Source organism: Athene noctua, chromosome 5 (assembly GCF_965140245.1).
Source record: "Athene noctua chromosome 5, bAthNoc1.hap1.1, whole genome shotgun sequence".
NCBI lineage: Eukaryota > Metazoa > Chordata > Aves > Strigiformes > Strigidae > Athene > Athene noctua.
Window position 1 is genome coordinate 53,670,755 of NC_134041.1, and position 21,295 is coordinate 53,692,049.

General features: G+C 43.1%; 1 protein-coding gene across 4 annotated transcripts in view; it reads right to left on the reverse strand.

Annotated features, from left to right (window-relative positions):
• Nucleotides 1-21,295, reverse strand: part of SH3PXD2A (SH3 and PX domains 2A) — a 267,794-nt gene that overhangs the window by 133,607 nt on the left and 112,892 nt on the right. For all 4 annotated transcript variants that reach the window (XM_074907667.1, XM_074907668.1, XM_074907666.1 and 1 more), the window contains exon 5: nucleotides 16,490-16,581. In XM_074907667.1, coding sequence (XP_074763768.1) covers nucleotides 16,490-16,581 — 92 coding nt within the window. The remainder of the gene's footprint in view (nucleotides 1-16,489; nucleotides 16,582-21,295) is intronic.

A 21,295-nucleotide genomic window follows, 5' to 3' on the forward strand; every position in this document is an offset into this window, starting at 1 on the left:
AAGACTACTTTTTTACTTTTGCTTCCCTAGTTCTAAAATAAAACCCGCACTTCACAGTCAAGTTGAGAGAGCGGGTTCATATTTGGTTTGTACCTCCAGGTTTACGGTGAGATAGCTCTACAGAAGGGCAGTGCAGTACAGTACTATTGCCATTACTACTACTGTATGATTCACACGACACTTTCTTTTCAGTAATATTCTTAGGAACAATCCCTGGGAAGATTCTGGTTTCACTAAAAAAGAAAAAAGATAGATTATAGGCAGCTGGGGACAAAAATAATCCCATTCCCATGTGATTAGTGCTATTTAAAGGGACATAATACCTATTTTTGAAAAGCCCATTTTCAGAAGACAAACAACATCTGACAGCATCAAGAAATTTGGAAAAATAGATATAATACCGTTTTCCAAAAGCTTTAGGTATGCCTGAGATGACCCAGAGTATGGGAACAGGGGGTGGAAGCATGCCCTGTGCAACACAGCCCAGCCACCTCTCTGGCAGAACACAAGCAGAGAGTAGTTTTTCTAACCAATTTTTAGAGGAGGATCTTGGTTTCAAGCCAGGAGGTTCAAGGGTGAACTCAGTAGCAGAGGACCAGGCGCGCAGGGAGAGTATTTTGTCCCATGTTCCCACATTTCTGTTCACGGTCCTGGCTATGGTCAGGTGGGAAAAAACACGACGTTGTGTATTCAGCATGAACTGCACAGGCCAAGGTCTCCTCTGCTGAACTATCTGGTGGTTGGACAGAAGCCACTGAGCTAACAATATCTGTGTCTTGCAGGCACCAAGGAACTAGCAGACAGTGGGAATTTTCCCCAGACAGTACTCAATAAAGCAGGAAAGTCTTATTCCTCCTGCATTCCCATTGCATCCTCCATGGCCGTCTGCTGGGGAAAGCCATCTGCCAGGATCCAAAGGTGCGAGGACGGGCTGAGGTGAGTGGTGGAGCTGAAGGCTGTGAGCAGACAGAGCAGGGACTGCAGGAGGAGCAGAGAGATGCCACTGGGCGTACTGGGATTTCACAACACTGAAAGCAGGGCAGATCACTTTTGGTTCTGGCATGTCCTGACCCTCATGCAACCGCTGTGAAGCATTAACCTTGTCCTGCACTACAACCTGGAGGTAGTTTAGACATGTCTGCAATGTGGAAAATCCCAAGACACAGACTCTAGAATTAGTTTGGGTGCATTTAGATCTATGTGTTTTGCTCTGGGACCATCTCAAACTCCAGCAAAAACGCTGAACCAGCCAAAAGAAGGACCACATTCAATTTGTGCTGGTGCTGCCCACACACTTACTGTCACTAAACACTGGTGGGAAATTAGTGAGAGATGTCTCAGACACGAGATGCTCAGCACATCATCCACTGCTGTCACATTTATTCTGAAGACTTAAAACAAAAGGTTTGGGACAACTGCAGATAGGACAAGACTGAACACAGAAGAGTAAACTTGCTTTTGTTTGTCTATAATATTAATTGGTGCATTATGTAATTTCCTTGGCTTACTGATGCAGCAACTCCGGTTACAAGATGGGATGGGATTTCCTTGAGGTCATTCCCCCAAACTGTGTGAGTTGTTATTTTCCTGGCTCACCCACAGACAGACTGGTTTGCTCTTCTGAAACACTAATGTCCGACTGTTGAAAGGTTTTGCCAATCAAAACATTGTGGCCTTACCCCATTTTAATAATCTAAGGCATCAATCTCCCCCTTAGTATTTGTTTGATGTGTTCTGCACCCTGCTGAAATATCCCCTCCAGACCTCCCTGAGCTCAGGCTCTGATTGAAGAGAGATGCCATGCATCAGGCCTGCAGCTTTCTCTCTGAAACATTTAGCAGGCGATGGTGGTAAAATGTATTTATTTTCATGTATTGAGGAAAGACCATATATTCCAGCCTCTTTTTTTTTCCATCACTCAGAGATGGGCCTGAGGCCAAAACGGTGCTGCTAAGCTTGTTTTCTATTTAAAACCTTCATTTTTATTAATAACCCTTTACAGCCTACACACCAGCACTGCGGGAGTTGCATTTCCGTGTTATGTCATCATGAACCGTTATGTATTTAATTCCTGTACCCACAAACCCATATGGACATCATTAAACACGCACCGTACAGTATTAAAACTGTGTTCCATAAAGTGTGATTTAGAAAAAAAAAGACCTATGAAGTGCGGAGGTTTTTTTTTTCCTAAGGTCATGGGAAAATGAAGAAGTAGGGGAGAGAGAAAAGGTTCAGCAGTGCTGCGGGTTAGCTCATAGTGCTCCATGCCTGCAGACCGAAAACCCAGCCCGCTTTATCCACCATGGAAGATTAATTACCCATTAACTTCAGGCCAGGGATGACGAATTTCTGTTTGGCAGACCACAGAGACAAGTTCTACAAAAATTACAGGTTACAAACCAGCACAAGACCTTGATGATTTAATTTCTGCCAAATTAGGTTTCCATCACTTTCTCTTGAAAGAAGCTGCCTTTAGTGGAGCAAAAGAGCAGGTTTCCCCATATTGCTGAGGGTTAATTATTAGGGCCACTAACACAGGTTTGGGTAGACCCTTCCCCTGAGCATGATGCATATGTGGCACAAGGGTTTACTCCCAGTTTCTGTTATGGCCCCAGATAGGTCTGTCCTGGCTATAGTGTATGCTAGCAGCAAATCCAGCCATCAGGCAACTTCTGCAAGGCAGTGAGGGCACACCTTGCCTCAGAATCTCACCTGTGTTCAGGACACTCCTGTCACCCCTCTGTTATCTCTTATGCGGGACTGGGTTTGAAAGGATATGGGAAAAAAGTGATAGAAGAAATACGGCAGAGAGCAAATAAAGCCAACATACACAGTACCAGTGGGACAAATAGAAATGAGTGTAGCAATGTGGGGGAAACAGTACAGAACATACTGAGAAGGAAGAAAATATCCAAGGGACATAAGGATAAAGAAAAAACCCAGTGACAGTTAAAAACAACAACAACAACAGAAGTCAATATAAGGCAGAGAAGCTGATGCAGTCAAGCATGGTAAGAAAGCAAAAAGAAAGCAAGAGATAAGAACAGAGCACAATCTTAATTTCTGATATAAGATTTATGTATTTATGTAAAATAGGAGACAATAAATCAATTGCCTACAACACACACTGGACAGCTTACAATGACCTAGTCCTTTACACTGGAGACCTGCAAAACCTTGTTTGATGGCTAATTCCCTCTGATCATGGAGCAAGCACTAGCTGAAGCCAACAAACCACAGTGAAAATGTAGTTGTTTTACAAGTACAGTCACAGAAAGGTATTCTGCATAGCCTTGTGCTTATTGCTTTGCCTCAGAGCAGCTGCATTCCCTTATGGAGACTGTATTGGTGCTCCAATTTTACAGCTACACAACTAAAAGGTCCCCTCAAAGATACAGATGAAGATACATACCTAAGTTGCTTTCAGGCCCTTTCTGGTTTTCTTTATGAAATATTAGTTTTTAAAAAATGCATAAAAAGAGCATTCAGGGCACACACGTTATCTGCTATATAAAATCTCTAAATGTTCATGCCAGTTGAGCCTCTCCACTGGTTTTGCTGTGGGACATCTGTGTTTAGGAGTCTCTGAGGACAGATGTTACCTACCCTCATCCCTTGAAAACTCGTGACTTAATTCAAGTTAAATTTGTTGTGTTGGCCCCAAAGCCTGTGTGCACATACTCCATACATGTCCATCTCTAGGCAAAAGAGAAGAGTTAACATGATTTTCAGAGGGGGTCACTAATGAATAAACCTCCTTTATATCCCAGCCCTCTCCAGAATTTTTCATTCCCATCAAACAAACATATACATGAATACACACACAAATAACTTTGGGTGCACGTGTGCTCCCATTGAATTCAATACAGTTATTCACTGTGTAGAAAACTACCCACGTGCATAAATGTTTGGAAGAGGACAGCCACTCAGCATGAGGCAGGCAGAAAGTTGAACATTATCTAGCTGCACTACTCGGGAGGTAAAACGTTTTTGACATGTGCCTCTGTAAAGCTGTGTCCTACTTCACTTAAAATCAGAAATTTGCTTTGATATTTTTAAAATAAAGCCTTATAAGAAATAGCGGACACAACTAGCAAAGCTTCTTCAGGAAACCTGTAAAGAACCATGAGAGCCCCAAGCTGTTAAATGGTCTGGTTTGGGTCAGTGCTCTTAAACTGATAGTCACTTCTTCTACTTATACAGTTCCCTGGCATGTGAGCATATCTGAACTGAATGTATCTGAAATGGAGATAAGATTGGAGATTTTCTGAGCATATATTAGAACAGACAAAATCATGACAGAAAGCAACATTTACTTGTTAAAGCCAAAAATTCTGTTTGCTGATACTAATTCAATCTTCTCTCAAAAACACTATTTATCCTGCCAGGGACCAGGACTTATTGGACAGTAAACCAGGGCTCAGTAGTTTATATGCCTGTCAACAAAAAAATTAAATATAAACCATGTGTCATAAATCCGCACAGACAAAATTTTCTGATTTATGAGGATGCTGAATGATTGAGGCAAGAGTGTATTTTTTAAAAAGCCTTAAGAGAAAATAGACAAAAAAGGGAAGAAAAAAAGGTAGTAATTCTATAATGCACTGGAGACCAGTCCTTCATAAGAAGAGGGGGAATGTGACTCCTCTTACGATGCCTATTTCATCCCTTGCCTAATAATCCAAAAGCACCTAACTTCCGAAGTACTGCATTTTTTCATAGGCTGGAAGCACCACAAAGCATCCTTCATCAGCCTGGCCTTTTGGCAGTTCTCCTTCTCCAAATGCAAATGCTACATCTGGAAAAGGCAGGAATCCTCTCTCCTGCCTGAAAGCCTCCTTTTATCTTCGTCCTCTGCAGAACTCCTACTTCTTGCAACTACTCACTCCAACATACTACTTTATTGAAAGGATTCAAGGCTTTTTCCTCTGCTGAATGTCTGCCTCTTCTTAAAGTCCCAGCTCACCTTCGGAGCCTGCTCACTAGCTAGTGTGGGTCACCCTGCCATCCCTCAGCCAGGCATTCGTAAAACCACCCCCTCCCAAACACACAGATGAGCATGAAAACGGTAACAATGAAGATTAACAGAAGCTTATTTGTCAGGTCTGGCAACAAGAGCATCTCATTAGCTGGTATGGCCTGTGCAATTCAGCCGCTCTGGGTTCCTCCTCCCCCCAGGGGATGACACTGATGCATCATGAACATTAATAACATTGTTAGTGCGCGTTCAACAGAGCCCTGCTTTGTGCATTGAGACAACCCGGCAAACAATAAGATACTTTTCCACTGACCTCTTGCTAGAAGAGTTTAAAGCTGTTTGCAGGGATGTGAATGACTCTTGCAACTTTCTCCAGTTGCGGCTGGCCCTTAGCTTCACTATAAAGTTATGTATGGGGGTGAAGGATTGAATCGAGACCCAGCAAGATGCCTCAGCACCCAGGTTACCAGCTACAGAGACTGCAGAGGTCATGTGCAAGCTGAAGAACCTTATTATTGGGACCACAAAAAGGAAAGAACTCCGTTCTGTTACCCACATGCTTTCCCAAATTTGGGAGCTGTATTGCTAAGGTGTTCCATCCTATAGGAAGAAATGCAGAACACTGGCAATATGTACTGGTCCCCACTATAGAGTAAACGCTACCCCACTTACTCAGGATGCATACCTTGCTGGCACTTGCCTGTATTCTCAGGGGGTTGATGACAGCCTTATACCACCCTACCTTCTGGTCCTAAGTTCAGAGTAGTTGAAATCATTCTCATCACCTGAGGTGAAAATTCACTGTGCCACTGCTGGCATCACAGTCCTCTGGCTGGGCTTTTTCACAGTGAAAACCTTCCCGCTCCTCTTTTACTCAGCAAATATTTGTAACGCCCTAAACAAGTGTTGCACCAGGGCTTGCTCTTTAATGTGTTCATGAGCCCTTTCTTTGTTTGCCAGATGCTGGCAGGGGAGAAAGGGATAGGCTACGTGACTGATGCTCTCCCGGAGTTGCCTGCTGGAAGAGTGAGGCATTTAGTAGGCAGGACCAGACACACTACAGTACTGTGAATGACAGATCAGTCCCAGGCACGCAGCACCCAGAGACCTGAATGCCATTGCAGAAGGGGTCACTTGCAAAGTCATCTGCTGGATGTCTCTGTACATGCCTGTTCACTCTACAGCCATCCCGCTGCTCATTAGGGCTGATAAAAACTATCTAAATTCTGGGTTTTGGGACCACTTTTCAACAGAAACCTAGGGATTCACTTTTGGTAAAACATTTGCATGAAAAAAAAGCTCTTCTTTTGGCCAGATTTAGAGGCTAACCAACACCTCCTCAAAATACTGCATTTTGATGGAAATAAGAAGATTAATACAATCTTAACATCCTCAAGAACTCTACAGCTCCCCTGTGACAAGAGAGGACAACATTGGTGAGGTTCTAATCATTAGAAAAAGGACTGAGACCAGCAACCTGTCCAACAGGGAGCAGCAAAGATGGCAACATTGCTAATTTACTAGTGAACCAGGACAGCTTCAAATCTCTGATGAATGCTGTCTCTGGTATGAGTCATTCACACTTCATTCCCAGCATGCTTGGATAGGAAAGGAAAAGCTCTATCTGTTAGATATGGTGCCCCTGCTGTCCTAACCCCACAGTTGTTGCAATGGGTCTCTTCTCATAAAGCAAAATAGACATTTTTTGACCCCCAACATTCAACATTTTCTTCTTCTTTTATATTTTAAAGCACTAGGTATCTCAGGTTACTAGTGATTTTTTGCGGTGGTTCCCAAATGAGCCTGAACTGCTCTGATTTTTCAAACCCACAAGACTATAATTGAAAGCAAATGTAATCAGACATATACAATGTTCTGAGGTTCACCACAGTGCACTGCAGTCAGCATTGCTGGAGTGGCTATTAAAACGCCTTGGAGTTGGGAAGCAAATACAGCTTGCAAGGATCCAGCATTTATTAGATTAGACTAAAGTATTGCAAAGCCACAGTCAATCCTCTATTCAGAATATATCCAAGGTCTGTTTAAACGAACATCTTTCCTGAGCTTAGGCCAGTTGTTTTAAGAGATGTGAATGGAAACAAGGAAGGAATTCTACTTTTAACACAATAAATTCTGCAATCCTTACATCAGTGTAAATCTCGAGTAGTCCATTACTGTCAGCAGGGTTGTTCCAATCAAACTCTGGCATAACTGGAAAAAGAAAGTGGCCCAAAGACAAAGGGTATCTTTGAACCCAGACACACAGCTCGAGCTAGAGATAAGCAGTAGCAAATCCCTTCCATAAACCTCCCAAACAAAATGCAAGCATTAAAAGGCAGGGGGAGGGTTTTAATTGAATTCCCACTGCACTTGAGTCTGCACTTAAAAGCAGGTCTAGGGTTATCTGTGAAATTTCAATTAAATCAAAAGCTTTGATAACATGATAAGTCACTCCAGAGTTTGGAGTCAAAACATGTTGTTATTTGATCCTCTGCTTGTGTTTCTGGGAACAGCACGCATGAAAGACGGTCAGCTGCAGACCAGTCAAGAAGATGGAAAGGGTGGAAATGAATCTACCAATAGATCACTCTGTCTCCTACAGCCAGAGACACTTGAGGTCTGGTATTTTTTATAAAGTTAAGCCCTAAAGAAGGCACCCCATTCCTCAAGAGACAGAAGGACAGAGCAAAACTGATCATCTTGGACACATGCAGCACGCCAGGGGACAATTCCCTACTACCACAAATGTTTTTTCTTTCCAGGCCTGCTACAAGCAAGATTTTAAACAGTAACAGCACTGGGAGCTGAATGCAAAACTGTGGACACCAAACACCAAGCCCTGTGTATATAATGGAATTGATTTCCAGCGCAAATCCTTTGGTGGCATGGGGTGAACAGATGAAGCCAGGTGCACTGAAAAGTAATTCTCTAACATGCTGTTATGATACAGAAAGCTAGAAAGGAAGCCCAGCTCTCCTCCTAAGTCAAAGCAGGAGGCTGTGACTCTCCAGAGAGACTTGGCTTGCTTTACCTGTTGTTCAGGTAAACTTTTTGATTGCTAAGGCTTCCTCTTCTCTCTTCAGTGGCAACTGCTGGATGCTAAGGGACTCTCGGAGTTCAAAGTCCTGTTTACTGAGGAACATCACCTCTACTTCCAAGTGTTTAGACAGAGATGCTCCACCTTAAGTGTGAGATGTCAGTTCCACCTGGCTTGTAGTCAACAGCATTAAAACACATTTTAAACAATGCCTTCCCTTGCAGTAAAACCATATCAAATGCAATGGGATGTCTTACCTTGTCCCCAACCAGTTCAGAATCGCATATAGGTTTGCACTAGGCACATGTACATGGGAAAAATGCTCTTTTTATAACCAGCAAGGCTACTGATCCTCAACAGCATTAAAAATAAAGGGACTCTCCAGATAAGCAAAGTCAAAATTACATAGTGATCAACAATAGGAAGCACAGAGCTCTGAAAAGTTGAAGTCCTGTCTGACCCCAGGCAGCACTGGGGGATAATTTATCACCCTGGCAGAAAACACCCCATTGAGCATGTTTAGCCCTAGTACCCTCCTCTTCAGAGTGGAAAAAGATCTTAATTAAACAACAGTGTGACCATATTAAATATAGACATAGCAATGACAAGCTGCATTATATAATTATATTTGCAACATAAGCTGTCTATTCTTGTTTTTCAGAGACATGACACACAGAGGACAAGACACGCTATATTCATTTCTGTCATGTTAGTGAAAACAAGAGTCCACCCCATCTCCTTCTGCCTGGCAGGTCATGAGCCAACGGTGACAGATATCTCAGTGCGTTCAATTAACCTGCTAGCAGGGGCTCTCCAGAACAAAAAATCCAGATAAGAAGAGGAAGTCCCCATCCCTCTTCCTCTCCCCAGTTCCAGGCTTATCCACAAAGCACAGCAGGACTGGATGCTTCTCTTTTTCATGGACCTAAAGATGTCTTTTGTGTTTACCAGCATGGGCGATTCAACCCTATGGGCTGCCCCTATTCTGGGGTGTCAAACTAAGCATTCCCAGTCTTTAAGCAGAGACTCTCAGAAGATCCTGTGGCACTGAGCCAAATGTTTCTAGAAATGAGGGTGCAAGGATAATGGATGCCTCAAATCCTTCACAACAAGCTTGATAACCACTGAATCCAGTTATTTTGGTTCTGCTCCAATCCTCACTCATTAGACCAGGTTTCACCCACAGCCAGATGAATAAATTTGTTCTTTTGACTACCTAGCTGGTTTTGCATATAGAAGCACCAGCAGAACAGGCTTTCCTGACAGATTTTTGGAAGCAATGTTTCTTCCAACGCTGACTGATGATTTTAAAAACAAATTCTTTTTCTAACTGGTCATTTCTAGACTTATATTATGGAAGGAACAGGGTCTCTGCACCAGAATCAAATCCTCTTAGCAAATCTCTTGAAACCACACCTCTGCAATCATACTGCAGATACAGCCAGGAGATGTAAGAGGCCTTTCCAACACCACAAAATAAATCAATGAGACAGTAAGGAGCAGATCTCTCAATACCCTGCATTAACCACTAAACTTCTCCAGAAGGAAGGAATTTTATGGGTCAAGTTAAACATTAAGCAAACTATTACTTCTAATCTACAAAATAGATATTGGCAAATTATCAGCAGTGATTGTTCCTTTAGGATATGAACAAAAATTAGTGGACAGGAAAAAGGCCCTTGAGCCAACAGGCCTGGCATTTAATTTTTCTAAAGGCAACATCTCTGCATTTCAAAATACCTTTTCAGTCCCAACTCTTCTACAGAGAAAGAAAGAAAAAAAAAGTCTTGAACTTGTGCTCATAAGCATTAAACTTTTCCTAGCACTGACACTACTGTTGTGTTTGGGCCCAGCAAGGCAGTGTCCGGTGCCACTGCTAAAGCAGCAGCGTGATGGCAAGGCTCTGATCTTGGTCACATTCAGATGGATTTCAGGTAAGTCTGGTTATTCTTATATCCTGTGACAGCATGCCATTTTTAAGCTCTGCAGCGTGCTCATAACCAATCCCGGCAAAAGCTATTTCTGTACACTTGGCCAACAGTGCCAAGTGTCAGTACATTAAACTATCTTTGCTTCTCTCAGCCCCGTGTCCTTTCACAGTCAGACCTACAAAGCACAAGCAAACCCAAATGTGATATGCAAGGCAAGGAATAAAAGCTCTTGCCGTACGGTAACAGCAGTAACATATGATGTTCCAACAGCCATTCTTCTACATCTTTTTTTGCGGTTGCTGAACCTATTTCATTTAACATGCTTTCTGTTTTCCCCCAGGTTTGTTTGATATTTATCTACATATAATTTCTTTTTTCATTTTCTGGATGAGTAGCAAAAAGATTCAAATCTTCTCTCAGGAAGGCTGAACTATATGCTGGTATCCACCAACGCTGCAGCCAGTAGCAAATTTCAATATCCCCCAAATTGTTTATACGTTGCAAACAAAAGGGAAAGTCCCATGTGAAACTAAAGAAGAGGACAAATAATGCATCTGTAATTTCCTTTTCTTCCATTCCTAGAGACTCCTCCATCCATGAATTGGCTTAGTTTATTTAAGATAACAATCTCCAAGCGAGACCTTCCCAAAGATCATGATAATAAGCATTGATGAAAGGCAGTGTACACTGTCGGGGTATCTGGAGCGCCATCTGACAATGGCTGGGACCCAGAGGCTGAGCTCCAGCTCTCCGGGTCAGAGGGGGCACAACGGGAATCAGCCACACTTCACTCCTCTAGTTCTGGGGCACACGGCTGCCTGACCTCTCAGCCACAGATTAATGATAGTCCCACACTATGAGCAGGATACTGTAAAGCACTTCTATGACTTAGAAGCTGAAAAACCACTTTCACAACAAATTTAGGTGTTGAGAGGCCAATTATTTCTAGTAAATACAGCCCTAGAGCAGGCATGTTTGAAAAAGAAAATACAGGTGCTGTACTGCACTCAAATGCTCAAAGAGCCATGGCACCTAATTCCCACTGAAATCAGTGAGAGCTGGATGACTAATTAGGAGTAGCCAAGCAAGGCTCCTGGCAAACTCAGCCCTAACAGGTTATTGCATCCTTAGCTACCTAAACCTCAGTGAAGGTGATTAAGTAATTCTTTGAAAATATTAACTTTTTCTTCCCTTCAGAACAGTGGGTTTTAACTGACTTATCCTGCCACCATGTCTATTCAGAGCTTTTCCTGCTCTGTGTTTTACAATTTACTTCCCAGCTGATAAATCACATAAAAATAAAACTTTTTCTGATTTTGCATTTCTTACGGAAATTAATTTCCATTCTACATCTCTTAAGTGGAATGAATTTCCCTAATAAAATACATGCATTGAGCAGACACAATACCACTGCCAAGTGCAGACTGTAACATCGACTGCCGTAAAAATGGTGCTGACCGCATTCCTAAATGATATGCAAATTATCTGTACTGTAAGCCCTGTAACAAAGAGCAACCACAAAAAAAAAAAAAAAAAAAAGAATGACAGCTCCCTCATAGTGCATCTGCTTGGAGACTCACCTATCTTACCTGTTGGGAAACACAATTCTAAAGGGATGAAATATAAGAGAAAGTATTTGCATAATATCAAACAAATCAGAATAAATATAGATATTTTACAGATTAAAAAATTTCCTCCTCTACCAATAGGCAACGGAATTGTTATTGCAGGACAGATCAGACTACATTTGGGAAACAGAAATAGTTGTACGTAAACAGAGTCATGCATATGATAGAAAAAGCGTATTAGGGAACTGTGCTTTAGCACTGGTAGACCCATTAACTAAAGCATGCTTCCTTAACATGGTCACTGAATTACCCTGGCAACTTCCTACCACTTTCTTTATCAGAATTTTGTTAACATGTGGAGAATAAAGGGAGAATCCAGCTTCCATTTTACAGTGGCTGCCTAGCATCTGAGTATCTGAGTATTACACCAGTATTTATGTGATAGATACAATCAGTAAAGCTCATGGCTACAGACCACAATAAAGGATTTCTGTTCTTCAGTAAATGCACCTTCAGCATTATGTCTATATTCTGCATCAACCCTCATAATACTACGTTGTATACCTAATAAGTTCCCTAGTTTTCCTGGATTTGCATATTGTTTAAAAATCGGTTTATGACTCTTAAAGGAAAAGTACTCTCAGATACTGGGCACTGCTTTAAATTCAGTTGTTAATGTTATTAGTGGTGGTTTAAACAGAAATATTGTTTGAGCCTGCATGCATTTCTTCAGGGGGAGTACTGAAGAACTGAATCCTTGGCTCTTGATCCACTTTCTAGACTGGTTCTAGACCCAGAAAGAAAAAGTGAACTCTCACATGAGTGGTCTGGCTGTGATATTTTGAACCTAACTGCAAAAAAAGCCCTAAAAGCAGTGGACCATGTGCAATGTCTAATTGATTAATCTTACTCTTTGGGTATTTCTGTTATTTCTAGTAAAAAAGAATCACTAAAAAATGGTTTCTGAGATTTAGTGTGTTGACTATGAGCCCTGGCCTGACCTCAGCCTTGAATTTAAATCCCCAGTAGAAGTCTGAAATTAATCCCCCTCTGGCTTAGTTATCAGTAATTATAATTATTAACAGAAGTATCCAGTAAATGAATGGCTTTCTGTGACATGGTGTTTTAACTTGGAATAATGGATAAATAAAAATGCATTTCCTTCTTACCTTACAGTATCTTTTCCCATAGCAATGCAGGATCTGGTCCTTACATGGGCATGGCAAAAGACCGAGCCCAGCCATTTACCTGTACATATATGCATTGGCGCAAACATTAACATTTCACATATTACAAACCTAAGCTGTTGAAAACTGCTCCTCCTGTACCAGAGTTGATGGTTTGAAGCTTGCTTTCTCTGCAGCTCATCAGCAGAGCAGGGCACGAACAGCAGAAGCAGCTGCCCTGGGAACACTGGCACTGGAGCTCCAAACCCTGCCTTGCACATCAGTGTCCCCAGCACATGCCGCTCCCTTGCAAAGGCCATGCTTTCACCACGTGAAACCGTCTGAGAGAGCTCCCAGACTATCCCACGGAGGGATTTAGTGTCCTCCTATGGTCTCTCCCATGCAGTATGAAGGAAACCTGCTGTTGGGAACTCTCTGACCTGGAGCTAGCTCCACCGGCAGGAGCAGACTCAGAGGAAACTGTCTGCCAGTTCAAATGCTGCAGTTTCTTGAGGCACTTCTCTCCAGCTATCTGCCCATAAGCTGCTGTACCCTGAAGAGGTTTAATGAAGCTGAAAGGAATACTTTCTGCCTATTGTCACAGAACTCAAAAGCCTGGACCATCACCAAAACAGGAAACAGAAAACCTAAACTGGGAATCCAACCGAACAAATTGGCTGGATTATAGCAGTGTGGGGAAAGCCCAGCTTTTATTATAGCTGGATTGCATGCTGCTCAGCACTGCAGGCAAGCAGAGCACAGCAGCAATAGGAAATGACCCTGTAGGGAGCAGCCTGAAAGCCAAACATGGCATAACCCAGAGAGGACAGTACACAGAAGCAGGGAGGAGGCAAGGGTAGGGCGGATGAAGATTATAAGGAAGAAGCCAGGAACAGATTTGTGAAAGTGCCTAAGGGACTACAGGGAAATGTTGGTTTCTTTCAGGACAATAGGAACAGAAGTGAAGGGCACAGCTTTGCAGCTAAATTACTGAATAATACATAAATTACTGCATGTGCATCATCGTGAGTCATGGCTCAGCAATTAAGGGTGTGGACACCTCTCCGTACATCCCAGCTGCAAGTTTTTGTGTTTCCTCCCTCCAAGTTTAAGCTTCCATGTTTTTCTGGCTGGGAGCACATGCTCCGTCACTGCTCTGTGGACATGCAATAACTCGATGGGCTCTCTTGGCTCAACAACCCAAATGCACATGAGATTAAGACTACACTCCCAAAAATTAGTTAATTAAACTCTAGCTCAGGCTTTGTGTTATGAGGCTGATCTGCTGCAGAAAAACAGCAGGTGATCATGACACTAAGGATCATTTCATTGTGCACAGACAGAAGCAGCACAAGCAACTCCATTCTGCCATCCCTTGGCGGCTGAGTCCCTCGTATGGCAATGTTTATTCTCCTTTAACCCAGACCGTTGAATGCCATGTCTATGCTGATGTATCAATATACGAACCACCTCTGCATTGAGGGCTAAAAGAAGAAGCAGCTGAAGAAATAGCTAAAATAATTAGACTAGATCCTGCCCCGAGGCTACACCCCTACCAGCCCCAGTGAGATGAATGATGGACCATGAGGTCCAGGGAAGACTGAATTCACAGGGCTTGGGCACCACTGGCTCACTATTTCTGGAGGGGCTTGACAGAGTAGCAAACTGAGGGAATGAATCGGGGATTTCTCTGGCTGATCGTGTTCCTTCCCGCAGCGGCTGCTGAGGCTGAGAATCGCCCTGGAGGTGTCCTTCCCCTGGACCCTACACAGTGGTCCAGTGAGCCCTAGATCTCCTCCCTCCCCCCTCAGTTCACAGAAGAAAAACACTAAGATGTTTCTGTTGGCTTTTGCATCATCTTTTTGTAGAGACTAATCTTCAGATTCAACAATACATCTTTTGTGAAGCGCTCCCAGCAGAAACCTTAGACACCTTCCCTAAGATCTGTTTGCTTACAGAAGACGAGGTAGGATTTGTTTAAACCCAGCTAGATTAATGTCTTGCAGACATTAGTGAAGTGAGATTTAATCAGGTTATTGCTCTACATTTTCCAGAGAAATAAATCACACTTATTACTAGGTTGGAATAAGATGCAAGGCTTGGGCTGAAAAAATTTAGTCTTTTTTGGTTGGGGGGGGAGCAAATGGATAACTTGAAAATTGCTGCAACGCTGTCAAGCAGGGAGCTCAGCAAAAGGCCCTCAACAACTTGTAGGAGGCAAAAGAGAAAGGCGGCTGTAATGGGTAGAGCCAGCCCAGGGGGGGGCCTTGGTCCCCATTCCCTGCCTTGCTGAAGTCCAGTCACTCAGGCCTAATCCCATAGGGTCTGTATCAGTACAGAAAGCAGACAGGAGTGTAAAACAGCATTTAAAGCAGACCCCCATGTCCAGTTGAGATCCCTGGGAACCTCACTTCTGAGTGTCTCTTTCTGCTTGGCACGTGGGGATATCTGCTTGTGTCAGAGGGGTGTTGTGGGTTCAAGCAAAGTTTGCAAACCTTCTCACAGACCCCACATGGAAAATGTGATGGTCAGCAGGTCTGAGTGTAGGCATATCCTGCGGCAATGATTTCAATGGTTTCAAAAGTTTGCAATATGTGTTCAACAATGAACATGCAACTGTATTTATTCACCCTAGACATTTTTATAAAACAAGGCTGGCTAGAAAAAAAAACAAAAGTAGCTTCTTTCAGACCTTTGATTTAAAAACTACTCTTTTTCTCATTCAAAAAACAGAAAAGGCTTTGGTCTCAGCTATGCTAGCAGTGTGTATTTAGTACAAATGCTAATACATGCCCTTGTATAAAACCACGTCTGTGCAAGAGACAAAGTTTGGGAAATCAAACAGCAAAGTTTCTCTCCTCTGCACCATCATGGGAACAGACAGCTGAAGTCAATACAAATGTTTCTGCTAACACAGGTCTGCACGTGCTGAAGTACCCAAAAGCCAAGAAGACTTACATCCATTTCCCCTTACCCAATGGCCTGTGCAAATGTTGGAGAAAGCGTATTACGGTAACAGAACCTATAATTGAGTTTCAAATCATGCAACAAAGCAGCACAAAACACAATGGGACCAAGTCAAAATCTTATTGCGGAGCACAATAAAATATATCCTGTTCGGGATGAAGGAGAAAAGGAAATATCAGGCCAGGCAGCACAGTTGCTTGTAAATACCCTCCTGCCAACACTTTCCCTGGATAAATTAGTCCTCTGAACCCTGACTGCATCAGTATGAATCAGCCTGTCTGCTCCAAGGTAAAGGCTACGATGCTGTTTCATGTTCAATGAGAACTCTTTTCCCAGCCTTTTCTTGGCTTCCTGATTAGAAAGAATAGACTCTCCAGAGCCAATTTTGCATCTGGACCACAATCTTGCTCCCTTCAGATAACTAAGTATCTCTGGGCAGGAGTACTTTTAAAGAAGCAGCTGGTAATTACAGCCAAGTGCTTACTGGCAGGATTTCCCCCTGCTGCTGAGCCAATGCTTTTGGAAACTAAATGACTCTCTGGTGATAATTATCAGGTAAAAACCACAAGCCAGGGGAGGCTCCCTCATTAGAACTATCAGCAAGAAACAATGCAAGGGTGGGCAGAGGATGGCTGAAAATTGTGTCTGAGGGTTGCTTGACTCCCCTATCCTCCACACAACCGACATCATTGTATGTAATTGCTGGGCATTTTCTAGGTAGTGCTTGAAAGCTACAAAATCCGTTCCCACACCTACAGCAGTAATAAAACCAAATTAACTTTCCCTTCCAGCTAATCAAAATGAACTGAGCAGCACTGGAAATCCATCAGAGCACTTACTCTTTTGGAGGGTTAAGGTCTTCTGGGCGAGCCTCGAAGAACCTGAAGACTTCATCGCACTGTGAAATGTGAGGAGGAAGTCGAACCAGTGCCTGCAAAACAAAACAGGGAGGGAGAAGCACTTAGAAAAGTCAAGTTCAAAACATGGCCCCAAACATCTAAACTACCAAGCAAGAGGAGGGAAAACAGTCCTGGCAGGGTGAATGGAACACAAAAGGAAAGCATCATGCCTGGCTACTTACCTGAGAAGAAAGGAAATAGCACGTCTTACTGCAAATGTCAATTAGGATGCAATGAACTGAGACACGCAATGGTTCTTAAGAGTCAGCCAATGTAATCTTTTTGCCATGTGCAGAAGATCAGAATTTGGTTCACATGTGTAAAACCGTAACACTGAGTAGGTAAGTGTTCTGTGGCTGGGACAGTCTCCATGACATGTGTTTGCATAGCACCTCAAACAACGTGGTTAGGACTTACAGGCTTTATGTCAATGCACACAAATTCAAGCAGTGAAAATCTACAGACTCAACACCCACTAATACAACAGATTAATGTGCTCCATAAAGCTTTCCATTAAGCACTGTCAACAGAAAAAGCAGAGTTCGCTAAAAAAAAAACCCAACAAAACCAACAAACCAAACAACAATTTGCTCCTAAATTAACAGGAAAGAAAGTCTGATTAAGTGTCTGGAAAAAAAAAAAAAAAAAAAATGCAGAGAGGAAGCAAACACATTATGTTGAAGTGTACTGGAAAGTGCGACTTCAAACCAATGAGACAAGCATGCAAGGCAGAAATGTGCTATAAATTCGTTAGAATCTAGAGCTTGATGGTACCGGAAGAGGCCAAAAAGCTGTCCCAAGCCCACAGCGACGGGATAGCAGCTCTAAGTGACATGACTCTGAGACTGCCTCCAGAAATGACCAGCAGGAGAGGAAAAGAGGCTGGAGTTCACCTCCTCCTGTGCTAAATTACACTGAAAATAGGCCACAGGTAAATACAGACCAAGCTTCTTAGAGGTGCTGTAAACCTGTTTGACAAAATGAGATTGTCTGGCTCCTCTGCTAATTGAAAGTAGGACAAACAATCTTGAAAGACAGATGAAAAACTGCACCAGAGCTAAATGAAGGTGCATTATGGCGAACTGGTTATACTAACCCATGAGACATCTGACTGATCTTGGTCAGACACACCAGAAGGCCCACGCATGAAGCATGAAGGCAGGACAGGGTAGTTGGTTACCCTCACAGTTGTTTTTAACCAGGCTTTAGAAGTGGCCAGGTTTGTTTCCAAGACCCCTCCTGCTTCAGGATATGAAGGAAAAGAGCTGAAAAAGGAAAAAATCCTGCTCTAAAACGGCAGGTCTTCATTATTAGATGACAGAGTCTTGTTTTGAGGTGGCCTGAAATTCAAACCCAAGTGCTTCCACATTTACAGCTCTCCCTTCCCTGGTGGAGGGATGTTATAAAAATACATGTAAAAACCATGCGATATTAGCAGGCCTGTGAATAATGAAGCCTTTGGCCATTTCAGACTGCACTATAAGGCAGAAAAAGATACCTCACAGTAAGGAAGCAGCATCAGATGCAGAAGCTGGGCAACAGGCTGTCAGGTCCAAGTGCCAGGGCATACACAGTACAGAGCACTACCAGCCACTGCACTAACATAACAGGTGGAGAACTCAAGTGCTTTAATTTGAATGAAGGATGCTCTGGTCCCCACTGCTATCCACTCAATCTTGCCTAAAAACTTAACTCAAAGGTGCGAGTTCTCTGTCCTTATTCCTAGTGTGCATAAGCACGTGCATCTAGCTGGCAAATCAGGACTATCACTAGGCAGTCAGGAACTGCCCGGGAATAGTAACAATCACAGATGTTGAAAGAGAAAGGCATTGCCAGCACAGGCTAGCAAGGACACAGAAAACATTAAAGCACATTCTATTCATCTGCATCTAAAGCAGGAGGCAGACTTACATAGAGAAGTAATGCCATCTAACCAACAGTGGATGGGGCTGAGATTTAGTGATGGCTCTATTACTAAGGCCCTTCTCAGTTTGGGCAGGTTACTTAACCTCTTTGCATCAAATTCAGCAAGGGATATATCTTCAGCTACCCATTTACAATGCTGAGCAATAACACCCAATCCACAGAAAGGTTATGAGGCTTAGATATTTAATATCTACAATGTGCTTTGAAATCTCAAAGGGCTTGATCTTGAGCAGTCAGTGGGGCAAGAGCAAGCATTGCAAATGACACATATCATTTACTAGAGAAACACAAATACCCAAGTTATACCTATCGCAGGGGGTCCTGGACATCAGACACCTTCTCCAAGAGTCACCACTTCCCTACAGGTCGGAGGTGTTCACCCTTCCCAAGAACAAGGCTACAGATGTCAATACTGAGATAAAGCACAGAGAGTGGGTTTTCCTACCAAGCTGCCATGGAGATTTGTGTTTCTAAATCAAGGGAAGCTTTAGGAAATCTGAACTCCCTGAATTAGTGGTCTACTGCCTGGAAATCTCCAGAACACTGAGGTCCTGCCAGGCCGAAGAGGGATGACTGAAAAGCACCCTCCATGACTCCAGGCTTTTGCAGGCAATGGATAAAAATCAAAGCCGTTTCTACACCCAGCCATCCACCTTCCCACCCTAGGGCAGGGCTGGCTCTCCTGCTTCTGAATCACCGCCCAAAGTGCTGCAATTCTCAGCCCTGCGCACAGAGGTGGAATGAAATCCACCAGGTAGTAACTTGCCATCACATGTTTTTCGGGGATCTCAGGTGTAAAGTCTGCAGACAGTCAATTTTTACTTGTTTTTGTTAAGGAACAAAACCCTAAGAAGTGGTAAGAAACATTGAGAAAGGGTAAGAAAGTGCAAATGAGGGTGTAAAACCAGGCAGAGTCGGTCTATTGATTTTGGACAGTGGCAGGGAGCAGCAACGCTGTTCTGGAAACAAATGTCTCTTCAGCAAACACACAACATCCACTTGGGAGCGAGCCAAATCCAACGCCGATTTCAGCGAGTGAACAAAAAGTACATTGAGGAGATGAGGGACGTGGCTGTCACTGCAAGGGGAAAATGCAAGTTTCTGGCATTTCCAGCAAGACAGTTCCAGGGCAGAGCTGCAACAGCCTGAAGGAAAGACTGCAGGGTCAAGGAAAGAAGAGTAAAGAAAAAGAGGAAAACAGATGGTAAAAGGATGGAAAGGACAAGGAAGTGACATTCTTCCTGTGATGTGCAAAGCAGAGGTAAATGCACACAGTTACAAACAGCAAGCATCCAGAAACAGCGAGGCATTTGCACAGGAAAGGTGACAGATAAAAAGTGCCAGTGAGCAGAATTCAGCCTTGCACAACCATTGAGTATTATCAGTAATAGCATGTTTCCTTGCTCGGCATGCAAAGGCTGGACATGCACTGCTCAGACCTCACATGCTCCTTAGCAGATACGCTTTTATGTGTTATTTCAGCCTGTAAGGATGTCTGTCTCTCTATATTACAGGTTTCAGACAGTCTCACGGAGTGGATGATTTGAAAGGCTATTAAAAAAGCTGTAACGTCAGGCAGGACATGAGCAAGCAGCCCTTGGCACTGGGGATAGCCAGCTACTCACACAGCACCAGCTCATCTACAGGCAGGCTGCTGCACGCCACACATGGCGTTGGAAGCAAAGAGAGCACCAGGCACTGGCAGGGGTTCATCGCTTAAGGTTACATGAAGTGTAGACCGCTCCATGGGACTACAGGCTCAAAGGCTTCACAAAATACATGCACGTGAGTATAAAACCACGCAGGTACTTGTAAGGATGCACTGAGTGCTGTGTGTTGCATTTATGCAGATACATTTATAAAAAACAGATGCACAGACATGTATATGTAGAGATATACAGCGCACGTGTAGGCATGCGTGTATATACACACAGAATAATATTCATCCTGCTGAACTTTATATGTATAAAATGGGAGACTGGTCACACTTGTCTATCAACTTGTATAATTGCTAGAGAAAGACCAGCACCTTCAGGGCTACTCTGTCTACCCCACCACCTACGTCTAGCTCTGGGTGGGGTGAATCATTGACTGTCTCTCCCCGCAGCCCACTGAGGGAGTTCAGATATACTGCTCTTGGATCCCTAACACTCAGTGGGGTTAAACCCGGCTCTGCACACAAATATACAGACAGCTGACAGTACTGCATGGTTATGACTCCCAGACTTTTCGTATTAAGTATGCTGTTCTCAACTTTATCACTTTAACTTTAATCATTAGTGCCAGACATTTGGGAATGACAATGAGTCCAGCAAGGGGGAAGGTGCAATTAAAATAGTTCATTTCTCAGAACAGAGAAATAAATTGTTTCACTTATGTGAAAACACTTTCCATTTTGAGAGCCTCAAGTAACTCCAGGCAAAGCACTGAAGTGTGGAGGTCTGACTGCAAACACTGAGTGTCAGAGACATGGATGAAGAGTACATGGTAGTGACTCAGACTGGAGAAGTGAGGAGATGTAGGAATAAATAAATCGCTGAGGGAAGGAGAAAAAGAGGGTGTGGAGTTTTGGAAATAACTGGTACGTAGTTCTGGTCCTCTGGCATGGAAGTACCATAAGTCAATGGAAAGAGAGGCTCTATTCCAGGTGCTGAGGGGCACTGCAAATAATTAACTCTCATTACTGTAGCTGGTCTAAACACATCAGGATTCTGAAATGTAGATTAAAAATGACAGATAAAGTTTGAAAGTTTTTCATTAAAAACCTTAAACTCTTTCATTCTTGACCAGGACTAACTATTAGTCCATCTTCAATCAGCA